The sequence below is a fragment of the Rhipicephalus microplus genome, chromosome 8 (genome assembly GCF_043290135.1).
Source record: "Rhipicephalus microplus isolate Deutch F79 chromosome 8, USDA_Rmic, whole genome shotgun sequence".
NCBI lineage: Eukaryota > Metazoa > Arthropoda > Arachnida > Ixodida > Ixodidae > Rhipicephalus > Rhipicephalus microplus.
In genome coordinates this window covers 131,445,253-131,457,777 of record NC_134707.1, presented here as the reverse complement: position 1 = coordinate 131,457,777, position 12,525 = coordinate 131,445,253, and the positions used below count along the sequence as shown (strand labels likewise).

Genomic DNA, 12,525 nt, shown 5'->3' with positions numbered 1-12,525 from the left:
CAAAGTGGGAAGGTAAAGACGAAGAGTCCCTCATTTTTCTGCTGTACATCGAGACCTGTTCGTATAAATAACCTGAATTACTTCTTAAAACTTGGCATCTATGTGACAGCGTATTGCCAGGTTCCTTTTCTCAAGTCTTGTTAACACCCGAATACACTACACAATTCTCAGCGCAAGCCACACCAGCAGTTTTTAAGAAGCTTCAGGACTGTAGTAGATCATTTCGATAAGATCACGCAAACTCCGCGAACTGTACAGATTATTCTGGAACCTACTTCACCACTAGCGATAACGCTAGAACATTCGATGGCAAGTGTAGAAACGCCGACGCGCTTCGCCACTTGTCAATTGATCGACGGCCGACGCGGCATGCACCGCTATCAGAGCAAGTGTGCTACCGTAACCCGACTTTCCGTTTAGCGTGCACAGGTTTGCTGAATAAACAGTTTGATCTGACCATTCCGCCTTCTGCCTTCGACTCCGTCACAACCCCGGGACATCTGGTGGAGGTGCTGCATCGTTTATGTACCGCACACCCCCGTCAAGCCGTGAACTCTGCCCACGTCGCGGATAAAACACCAACGCCAACCAGGAGCTGCGAACAAGCCGCCGACAGCAAGGTCTACCACTGCAAAACGGGCCTCTACAGACAAGGCGCGAAAGAACAAGGCTATGACCTCTAGTGCGGCGATGATGACAACCGCAGCGTCCCCGCCCGCGACCGTCAGGCATGAACCCGAGGAACCACCAACTTTCCACGGGTCATATTTCGAAGATCTGGAGTCCTGCCTGGAGACATGCGACCGCTTGACCGCCTTCAACAAAAGCTTCGTCGTGTGTACTTCTACCTGGAAGATATCGCGAAGACCTGGGTCAAAACCGGGATCCTGCGCTTCAAACGTCGGATGTCTTCTGCGGCGCATTCCTGCAAACGTTCGCGAGTGTCACTCGCAAGGAGAGGGCCGCTTCTTTACTAGAGACCCGGGTTCAGCTACAAAATGAAAATGTCATCATTTTCACAAAAGAACTGACCCGCCTATTCTGTCACGCTGACCCGGATGTGCTGAGGAGAAGAAAGTTCGTTTCCTCATGCCAGGGCTCAAAGAGGAGCTCTTCGTGGGACTGATGAGGAAACCACCGAACACGGTCAAGGAATTCGTATCGAAGGTGAACACTATCAAAAAGACCTTGCACATGTGTACCAGACAGTATAATCGTCACCTGACTCCCGGCTGCGGTGCTGCTCAAGCCATTGACTCCAATGACCTGCATGAACGATCCGAGCGATCGTGCGGGAAGAGCTGCGCAAGGTGTTTATTTCAACGCAGCCTTAAGTGAGTTCGATCACCGACATTGTGCGAGAAGTTCGGCCATTGCTTCTAATTCCCCAAGCACCGGTGCCCGAGCAGGAAGCTATGAGCTACACCGCTTCAGTGTGCCACAACGCTCCTCCCCGTCTACGCCAAAACTCCACCCCGTTGCTCTTCCGTCACCAGATGCCACCACCGCCACCACCCCCAATGACGCCCTACCATTCGCCAGCGGGCCAGCGCAGTGTGTCGAGGAAAACAAAACGTTTGGCGTGCACCTAACAACCGCCCGCTCTTCTACCACTGCGACGAAGCCGGGCACACCTACCGTCGTTGTCAGTACCGACAGATGGGAATACGTGGCTTCGCCGTCAATGCATCACGTCCGCAGCCAGGGGAACAGCCACGCGACATCGCTGACTACCAGACAGGAACTTAATGGACACCACGAAGTCCTTTCCGTTCACCGTCATCCAGCCGCCGCGTGTCACCGCACCACCAGCACCACTCTGGCCTAACTTGGGGCCTGTCTCTTAGCCCGTATACTGGAAGCTAAGGGCAGCAACCGATGCAGACGGTGAACAAGCGAGCTCGACGTTCTTATCGACGGCCACAGCGTGACCACTCTCGTTGATACTGGAGCCGGCTATTCCGTCTTCAGTGGGTCGTTCGCCGCGAAGTTGAAGAAAGTTAGGACAGCTGGGGAAGGCCATGAAATTCACACAGCCAGATGTCATCTCGTACCGCTGGCAGAAATTTGCACAGCGAGAGTCACCATTAACGGCCATATTTATCGTGCAGATTTTGTAGTTCTACGGCGTTGCTCGAAAAATGTCATCCTTGGCTTGGACGTCTTTGGCTTCATGGTGCAGTCATCAACTTAAAAACAAAGTCGATAAAGTTATCCACAGAAGAAACACTACCACCACGCACGCCGTCAGGAAACAACGCTTCGAATATGCTGGATGAATGAGTCATCATTCCGCATTGCTCCGGCGTCATTATCTCAGTCTGCGCTCTTAAATTACCTGACTTGGAAGGCGTCGTTGAAGGCAGTCAGCATCTGTTGGTCACCCTCAATGTTTGCGTCGCAAGAGTTATTGAAGAGCTGCACGGAGGCAAAGCAACGGTTATGCTAACAAATTTAAGCAACGAATACAAACAAATGAACAAAGGAACGACGGTCGCAAACATCGAAGAAATTGTAGAAGCCACCAGTGCTTTCGCCCTCGCCGATTGTGCGGGACCTGTTCAGAGAAACCAAGCCGCTCCCTCAGCTTTCGATGTAAATCCTAGCCTTCCGAACCATAAGCAAGAACAGCTCAAGACCCTGCTTCTGTAGTACGAAGATTGTTTTTCATCGTCATCGAAAATTCGGCAGATTCCAATCACGAACGATCGCCTCATAACCGAGGAAAATGTTAGACCACTTCATCAGAGTCTGTACAGCGCTGCGACGCGAGAACGTGAGGCCATGAAGAGACAAGTTAATGAAATACGTCGGGATGACATCAACCAGCTGTCCAAGAGCCCATGGGCCTCCCCCGTGGTGTTAGTGAAGAAAAAGAATAAAACTCTACGTTTCTGCGTTCATTATCGCTACCTGAGCAAAATCACAAGAAAGAATGTTTATCCTCTCCCACAAATAGACGACGCACTTGATCGGCTCCAGAAAACCAAGTACTTTTGGTCCATGAACCTCAAGACTGGCCATTGGCAAATCGAAATCGACGAAAGAGACCAATGGGAGACGGCGCTTATAACACCGGATGGCCTCTTCAAGTTTAAGGTGATGCCCTTCGGTTTTAGCCTAGCGCCTTCCACTTTTCAACGCGTTATGGATACAGCACTGGTAGGACTGAAGGGCAGACTTGATTTGTGAACTGTGACGACGTCATCGTGTTTTCCTCCTGTTTTGATGAGCATCTTGGGCGCCTTGAAGCTGTACTTCAAGCCATTAAGACATCCGGACTCACACTGATGCCAGAGAAGTGCAGATTCGCGTACGAAGAGCTCTTGTTCCTGGGGCACGTGATTAGCAAATCTGGAGTTCGTCCCGATCCACAAAAAAACAGCCGCCATCGCTGACTTCCCGCCGCCCACTGACAAGAAGGGAGTGAGCCGATTTCTGGGCCTGTGCGCCTGGTATAGGCGGTTTGTAATAATCTTCGTCCGCAACGCCAACCCACTCATTTACCTTACCAAGGCGAACGTGAAGTTAAATTGACGACTTCGCTAAACGACAGCGGTCTGACCAGGAACTGAAGGCCCTAATAGAATACCTCGAAGTCAGGACCGCCGAAGTCCCAAAGGTATTCAAGCACGCACATGCGTCGTTCTTCCTGCAACACGGTCTTCTACAAAAGAAAAACTTTTCACCGCTTCGAGCTAAGTACCTCCTTGTGGTGCCTTCAGTTCTGCAACCAGAACTCCTGGAGGTCCTGCGCGACAATCCGACGTCAGGGCACCTTGGTGGTTCCTGCACGCTCGCGAGGAAAGGTACTACTAGCTACGTCTTACCACCAACGCCACGCGTTATGTGAGGACATGCCGGGACTGTCACCGACGCAAGACACCACCGCCACGGCCAGCGGGACATCTTCAGCCAATTGAACCACCTCGCTGACCATTCCAGCAGATTGGTATAGACCTACTGGGACTGTTCCCGACGTCGGCTTTCAGAAACAAGTGGATCGTGTCAGCTACCGACTACCTCACCCGCTACGCCGAGATAAATTCCCTGCCCGAAGGCAGTGCATCCGAGGTAGCTAAGTTCTTCGTTGAAAATATCGTCCTACGTCCCGGCGCCCCGAAGATCTTTATCACCGAACGAGGAACGGCATTCACTGCCGACTTAACTCAAGCGATCTTGGCATACAGCCAAACAAACCACCGCCGGACGACAGCGTACCACCCAGAGACCAACGGCCTTACCGAGCGGCTAAACAAGACGATCACCGACATGCTGGCAATGTACGTCAATGTCGAAAACAAGACGTGGGACGTCATTCTTCCGTACGTGACCTTCGCATACAAGACAGTGGTGCAGGAGACTGTGCATATATCTCCATACAACTTGGTCTACGGAAAAAGCCTGGCAACGACGCTCGATGCCATGTTACCTAACGTCACCTCGATGTGAGTGGGTACCTTCAGCGCACCGAAGAAGCCCAACAACTCGCGTGCCTCCATATCAATAACCAACAGACAACCGACAGCCACCGTTACAATCTTCAGAACAGAACAGAACAGAATGTTTATTTTTCCTAAATAAAGAAGAATACATGTGCATGACATACAGAAAGAGGTCCCATAGTCAGAGACTGCAAGGGAACCTCTTGTACAATGTAGAATTGAGAATGATTGTGGTGTACGTAGCAGGGAGAACAGAGCTACAGTAAAATGCAATTGAAACAAATAAAGTAAGAATATACCCTTGTAATCTCACAGAAACAATTTAAAAGCAAGATTAACGCGCTAACATCGATGACAAGTGATTACAGAACGCAACTCACAATGAACAGGAATCAATTAGGAAACAGCAAAACAGACTAGTTAGTTGACATAATATGATTTTTTAACTTCAATTTACTTACCTTCAGGGAACGGCATACTTTAATGTCGGAAAGCAAACTATTCCAAAAAGAAATTCTGGAAAAATGAATGGTTTGTTTGCTATAATTGGTGCAAACTTTTGGCAGTAGAAAGTTATTGTTAAGGGCAAACCTTGTGACATTGCTATTTGAGAGAATGGTAGTGAAGGGTGGAAGCTGGTTATTTATAGTTCTATACATGTAAATAGCTAGGTTAAATTTAACTAGCTCAGATACAGTAGTATATTGTTTTCGTGAAGTAGTGACTTACCGTTAGAGAGATATGGGCTTGGCGTGAGAATTCTTATCCCTTGGTTTTGAATTGTCTGAACTGAAGTAAGATGAGTGGTGTATGTGTTACCCCATGAAGTAATACAGTAAGAAATGTGCCAATGAACAGAAAAAAAATACAGTGACATAAGTATTGATGGATTGAAATAAAGACGAGATTTATTCAGTAGTCGAACGCCATACGTCATTTTTTCCTATTATATGCAACATGTCGGTGCAACATGTCGGTGCTTCGACGACGCTTCGTGGAATACAAGCCCGGTGAACGCGTTTAGGTGAGGACGCCGATACGCCGACGTGGACTCAGTGAAAAGCTACTGCGACAGTACTTCGGACCATACAGGGTGGTTCGACGTCTCGGCCCACTGGATTACGAGGTTGTCCCCGACGGCATCACGAACTCTCAACGACGCCTATTGCGACCTGAAGTCTTCCATGTTGCTGGCCTCAAGCCGTTTCATGCGCGTTAACGAAATGAAACAGTGTTTTTTATTATTGCTGTATCGTAACTTATTCCTTGTACTTTCTTGCATTCTTGTTGTGCCTTCATCTTTCGTTAACGCATCGGCACGATGCCTTTTTCCGAGGGGGGCAAAGTCACGATCCTTTCCTCAAGTTTTATTGTCGCCCCAACACACTACACAATTCTCAGCGCAAACGGCACCTGCAGTCTTCTAGAAGCTTCAGGACTGTAGTAGATCATTTTGATAAGATCACGCCCACTCTGCGAGCTGCACAGATTATTCTGGAACCTACGTCACCGCTAGTGATAATGCTAGAAAATTCGATGGCAAGTGTATATATGTCGACGCACTTCGCCACTTGTCAGTTGATCGAGGGCCGATGCTGCATGCACCGCTATCAGTGCAAGTGTGCTACCGCAACCCGACTTTCCGTTTAGCGGGCACAGGTTCACCCGAATAAACGGTTTGGTCTGACCATTTCGTCTCCTGCCTTCAACCCCGTCACAACCCTGTGACAATATACACAGTGTCCCAACAACCACGCAACATTATTTTAAAAAAGAGGGATGCCATTACGCAAAGCTAACCTTGCTTTGTTACCAGTAAACGGCAGTAGCCACCGCTGACTTCGTTGATTTTTTATTTATTTACTAAATTTTATGTCTACCTCTTCAAAAAACGAGCCTAATAGCAAAATATCACTAAGACAAAAGTGTGCATTTTTCAACGACAGTCAACGGCACAATTTTCAACAACATACTAGTTGTGTTACAATGTTTACCGGCTAATTGTTCACCTGCTAAATGTTTACCGACTAAAATGTGGGGCCCTATATAAGCTTACTGCAAGTGGACGCTTTATCTGCTGTCTTTTGCCAAAAAAAGACGGCATTCGCCAAATATGCAGACGATCGGGTTCCACACATGTCTTCTTTTTGCAGGTATTTATTTTGCTCAATATTAAGGCACTAATGATTTTCGCATCTGACAGCCGACAGGTGATCTGGCGCCGACATGACTGCCGGAAACTTAAGGCGAGTATTTCTTCAGTTGATGCAGATGACAACGATTGCCCGGGACACCACAGCATCAGCGGTGTGTCCGGCTCTGCCGGACATTTTTGTGACGCAAGACTTCTTCATTGAACTTCCTTGATTTCCTGTGGTCCGAATGCCACTCGACATGACGGCGCTGCCAGTGGTATCAACGTTCGGCTGCGAGCGCATATGCAGCTGGCAACGCTGGAAGTAGCGTGACAGCGAAGCACTACAAAAGCACTCCCACCATTCAAACACTTTGGTATCTGGCGCCGATATGACTGCCGGAAACTTACGTCGAGTATTTCTTTAGTTGATGCAGATGACAGCGATTGCCCGGGACGCCACAGCATAAGCGGTGTATCCGGCTCCGCCGGACATTTCTGTGACGCAAGACTTCTTCAATGAACCTCCTTGCTTTCCTGCGATCCGAATGCCACTCGACATGCCGGCGCTGCCAGCGGTATCAACGTTAGGCTGCGAGTGGAAATGCTGCTGGCAACGCTGGGAGCACCGTGACAGCGAAGCACTACAAAAGCACGCAAACCATTCAGGCAATTTGGGATCTGGCGCTGACATGGCTGCCGGAAACTTACGTCGAGTATTTCTTCAGGTTAGTTACTTTTACCTCCCTGAATGCGGTATGCCATTTAAGAAATTGGCGCCAGATCCCACTGCTGTTCTTTGTTCGGTGCTTTGCTACCTGTCGGCCTTGCACGCAAACGCTGTCACGTGTGGTTATATGATAAAAACGATTTTGCTGTTATGTGGGGATATAGAGCAAAACCCATGCCCTCTAACACCGCAGCAGGAAAAGCAGATGTTCGACACCATCATGACATTACCTTCAATGCAGATCTCTGTCTGCCATTCTTCATGAACTTAGCTCTATCTGAGCTAACCACAAAGTTTTTCAACAAAAAATAACAGAAGAAATACATTCCGTGCGAAAAGAGCAACATGCGCTTTAGCAGCGAGTGGCAGATGTAAATGACAGATTACCGCATGTAGAAAATAACACCCCCCTAGGTAACACGGGCAAAAAAGAACTTGAGCAACTTGCAGCTCCATGTGAAGTGTTTGCGCGTGCATGTCAGGCTATGAAAGATTTTCAGGACGACCTAGAATGTAGGGATGGTCAAAATAACTTGGCATTTTATGGTTTCCCAGGTAATAAGAATGAAACGTAGGCACAATCAGAGGAAAAAGTTATTTCGTTTTGTTATAGTGACTTACAGCTCAAAAGTGCCCCTGACGCAATTGAACAAAGTCGCTGATTAGGCCAATATTCGGCGGCGGGGAAAAAGGCCCGTCATAGTAAAGTTTCTATGTTTTAAAGATAGAGAACGTGTGCTGAAGCCTTGTGGCAAGCTAAAAGGAACCAACTTTGGAATCAGTGAAGACTATTCACCCAAAGTCAGGCTAGAGAGGCAAAAATATATAAAATACGCTAAAGGAAAGGGTGGTGATTTTAAGCTTCGTTTCAATAAGTTATTCATGAATTACCAAAAATTCCTGTATAACAGTGCTAAAGATAGAGTTGTGCCTAGTCGTAGATAGCAGTCACCTCAAAATGCCGTTTTACTGACAAAAGAATTGAGAAAAAATGAACTAACGTGCATCGTAGTTAACTGTCGCAAATTGCAAAACAAATAATAGAATTCCTTTGCTTATTAGACATGACTAAACCACACATAGTTTTTGGCACAGAATCTTGGCTCGATACCACCATCGCAGATCATGAATTTTTTCCATCGACCTATGCAGTATACCGAAGGGACCACACGGCGCATGGTAGTGGTGTATTCCTAATGATTCATAACAGTACCAGTAGTGTTCGTATTTGTGGTGTTAGTGACTTGTGTGATTCTGTGTGGTGTAAGGTTATGCTTAGTGGTGAATCAACTGTGGCTGTTGGTTCCTTCTACAGGCCCCCAAGTAATACAGCACCCCGGCCTTTATTTAGTTTCCGCAATATTTTGTCAACCCTAAATACAACATACATAATAATTGCCGGTGATTTTAACCTACTCGATGTTGCATGGTCCTCATTCAAACCGATAATTCACAGTGAGTCACCGCTACATTGAGCTATTCAAGAAATCGTGAATGCTCATCAGTTTTATCAGCTTGTAACAGCCCCCACGAGGGTGTGCAGTTCTAGTGAAAACGTATAATAGACCTAGTTGATAGACGTAGCGCATTCAGAAACATAGGACAAGGGAAGGGACAGAAGGGAGCGCTTACTTCCAACTAAACTATGTCTTACCAACATGCCCAACGTTATACTCTAATATTAGACCTGTTTTTTTTTTGCAATGATCAAACGCTTGCTTCCTCTGTTGTTAGAGTACCAGGTATTAGTGATCACGACGTTGTCCTTGTTAAAATGTGTTTAGCTGTACCTCAACAACGAGCTTCGAGGCCCATAAAGGTGTTTATATATGAAAAGAAGACTACGCTTCTATTTCAACAATTCTAGACGCTTATTTACCCGAGTTTCAAGATTTATGCTTGTGTTCTGAGGTGAATGGCTTGTGAAATCAGCTAAAACCAAGACGGTTATCTCTAATTCAAACTTTTTTACCATCTTGAGTCTTATCAGCCAAACAACGAAATTAGAAACCATGGCTAAATAAAGAACTCCGAATGCTCATAAACAGAAGATATCGTCTCTATCGCAAATATTGTCACACGTCAGACCTTGAAACATACAAACGGATGAAACTACTTGGTAAGAAATAACCAAAGATCTGAGGAAAGGAGAGAGAGAGCATATTTGAGTGATCTGAGTATTAAGGTGAAAACTATCCGGAAACTCGTCTGGAAATACGTTTAAAGAAAAACAAAGGTTCCTGGCGGTATTCCTGAAATGAACGATGATACTAAGTACTAGTCGGACAGTACAAGCAAAGATTAATGCTTTACCCGGTACTTTCAGTCTGTGTTTTTTGGTTTCGTCAGCGGTTCAAACTACAATGTGCAACGCAGCGACATTATCGGAAATGGCGGAGTTTGAAATTTCAGAACGAGGTGTTGCATCTCTTTTGAAAAACCTTTGAGCGAACTCGGCATCAGCGCTAGTTCAAATCGCAAACTTCATTTTAAAGAACTGTGCCCTCTCAATGAACCCGTTTCTTACAGCTGTGTTCAGAAATTCTTTATTGCAGGGTGCATTAGCTGAAGACTGGAAACGAGCAAATGTAAATCCTATTCTTAAGAGTGGTGACAATTCAAGTACTTTCAACTATCGGCCCATTTCGTTAACGCGTGTGTACTGTAAGACACTTGAGCATATTATATACTCGAACTTGGCAAAGCATCTTTAGACTAACAATTTTTTCTGTCCAACACAGCACGGTTTCCGGAAAGGGTTTTCCTGCGATACGCGACTCGTAGAATATACACATGACATCGCCGCAACGTGAAGTTCCGGTAGCCAAATTGATTGCATTTTTTCAGACTTTAGCAAGGCTTTTGACACTGTTACACACTCACTTCTTTTACTGAAATTATGGTGGCTCAATATATCTGCTAACACACTGGTACGGCTACAAGCTTATCTCTCCTGTAGGAAACAATGCACCATCATGGATAGCGCGTCGTCGTCACATGTAGACGTCATTTCAGGAGTGCCACAAGGCCCCGTCCTGGGGCCACTTCTATTTTTGATTTATATCAATGATCTTGCTGAATGCATGGACTGTCAAGTGAGGTTGTACTCAGATGACTGCTGCATATATCGGGAAATTAAGTGTATCAAGATTCCCAACAACTGCAGAAAGACCATGACTCAGTAATAGCATGGTGCAGTACGTGGAAAATGCAGCTTGACGTGTCAAAGTGCTGTGTGGATAGGTTTACCAAGAAAAAGTTGCCTTTTATCACAAACTACTTCAAGGAAAGGATACCGTTATCCATAGTAAATGAATACAAGTATCTTGGCGTTGTCATCAACATCACACTTTTGCGGAATGATCATGTTCGAATTGTATCATTTAAAGCCAGTCGCGTGCTGAACTTCCTTCGCCGCAATTTCAGAACCGCCCCCTCTGTTAATAAACAAGTTCCTTACGTGTCAAGTGTACACCCGATTTAGAATATGCTTGCACTGCCTGGGACCCTGCCACGAAGTTATATATTAGGGCATTGGAGCGCATTCAAAAACGTGCCGCCCGGTTTGTGACGGGTGATTACTACTTCACCAGAAGGTCTAGCGAAATCGTTAGTTCACTTGGTTGGCCGTTACTCTCCTCAAGACATACATATATCATGCTGTCTTTTCTACAACCTAATAAATGAGAAAACTTGGATCGATCAAAATAAATATATCAGACCACCAACATACATCTCATCCCGATGGGATCATCCTTGGAAAGTGTGTGAATATATGTGCAGAACATCAACTTATGCAAATACATTTTTCACTAAAATTATACACGAACAGAACAGTCTTCCAAAAACATTGTGACCACCCCTTCCACAGCGTTTTCTTCCCTTTTGAAGGAGTACGTTGTCACACAATGATATTGTATGCTGTGATTTAGGTATTTTTGATTTGGTATTTTTGTGTGCCGTGCAATTCAACTTGTCCTCAATGATTTAAAAAGTACTTTGAATTTTAAACACCCCTACAACAATGCCCCCAGAGAGCGGTGTAGGTATAAGTATAAATAAACGAAAAAAAATAAAGACTATTCCCATTGATAACTTGTCCGAAGCGCTGTTCGTACTATGCCCTGACTCTGCATGACGTATGAAGTGCATTTTCTTAGCTGTGTCGCTCAATTAGGACGATGCGTAATCTTTTCTCGCTGCATTCTTCTATTCATACAGGCTGCCTCACATGAAGCCTCTTTGAGGACGCCACTTTCTCATGTGTGCCGTGGTCTAGACACGTGCCAATTTCAAATTCCACGGGATTTATTCATCGAATGGTAAAAATAAAACCTTGCATTGAGGACGATGTGAAATGCAGCGCAGTTGGAAGTCATGCAGATAAATTTAAATATACTTCATTGACCTTGAGCAGTTGAGCTAGTTGGAACATTTACATTTAAACAATGATATTTCGACAATTATGTTAGCGCTTGTCGAGAAATAAATATAATTATGCAGAATAAAATAAAATTAATTATTCAAATGTTGGTAGCGGTTACACCGGTATATGGAACAGAATAGACAAGACTCACCACGCCTAATTCAAATCGGTAAATCTCGTCCAGGGGCTGACAGGCCAAGATTATAATGGAAAAAACAAAAACGGGAGCTTACGGGGTGGTGGTTGCATCACGAATAGGCTGACAGTGCATTGAGCCTGACCATTTAAGCACCAGTGGGTGCATGCGCACTAACTACAGTTCGGTTATCAGGTTTGCTATCGCGAAAACCACGCAAATTCTCATTTTTATTCATGCTGCACTTGGGAGACTGTGTGCATGCATGTCATGCCATTCATAGATGTGAAGCTGCCCATGACATTTCACATTAATGATTTTGTAAATAGCAATTTATTCATACATGTGATCTGCAGACAAGCGCGTTCTGGTCTGCACCATGTTATTGAATCGATGGCGGCTTGACGACGTGATGGTCATGTTCTTTGTGTAAATACCATCAGCAATTTTTTTCAGGAAGATATGTATCGTTAATTGCTCTTCATTTAGCCATTCACGTAGCTCGTGTAGGACATACCGTACAACGTCCATGCCTCTGCAAATATCTGCAGCTGTATCAATACAAACTGTCACGTAAAAGCTTGTAGAAGTAAAGTGTGATGGGCTCAAAGAAAATGTTGGATCATGTTATACTCTTTGTAACGCTTGAAGGCG

At 45.5% G+C, this 12,525-nt stretch overlaps 1 protein-coding gene across 11 annotated transcripts in view; it reads left to right on the top strand.

Moving 5' to 3' along the window:
* The window catches only part of LOC119164558 (uncharacterized), a 139,840-nt gene that overhangs the window by 46,220 nt on the left and 81,095 nt on the right, over positions 1 to 12,525 (top strand). For 5 of the 11 annotated variants that reach the window (XR_012885818.1, XM_075872600.1, XM_075872603.1 and 2 more), the window contains one exon: positions 11,531 to 11,837. The exons of the other annotated variants lie outside the window; for them this stretch is intronic. Coding sequence is in view for 4 of the 5 variants with exons in the window: in XM_075872600.1 (XP_075728715.1) it covers positions 11,531 to 11,555 (25 nt within the window). In the remaining variant the exon portion in view is untranslated. Of the gene's footprint in view, positions 1 to 11,530; positions 11,838 to 12,525 lie in introns of those variants that run through there. 11 annotated transcript variants of the gene reach the window in all.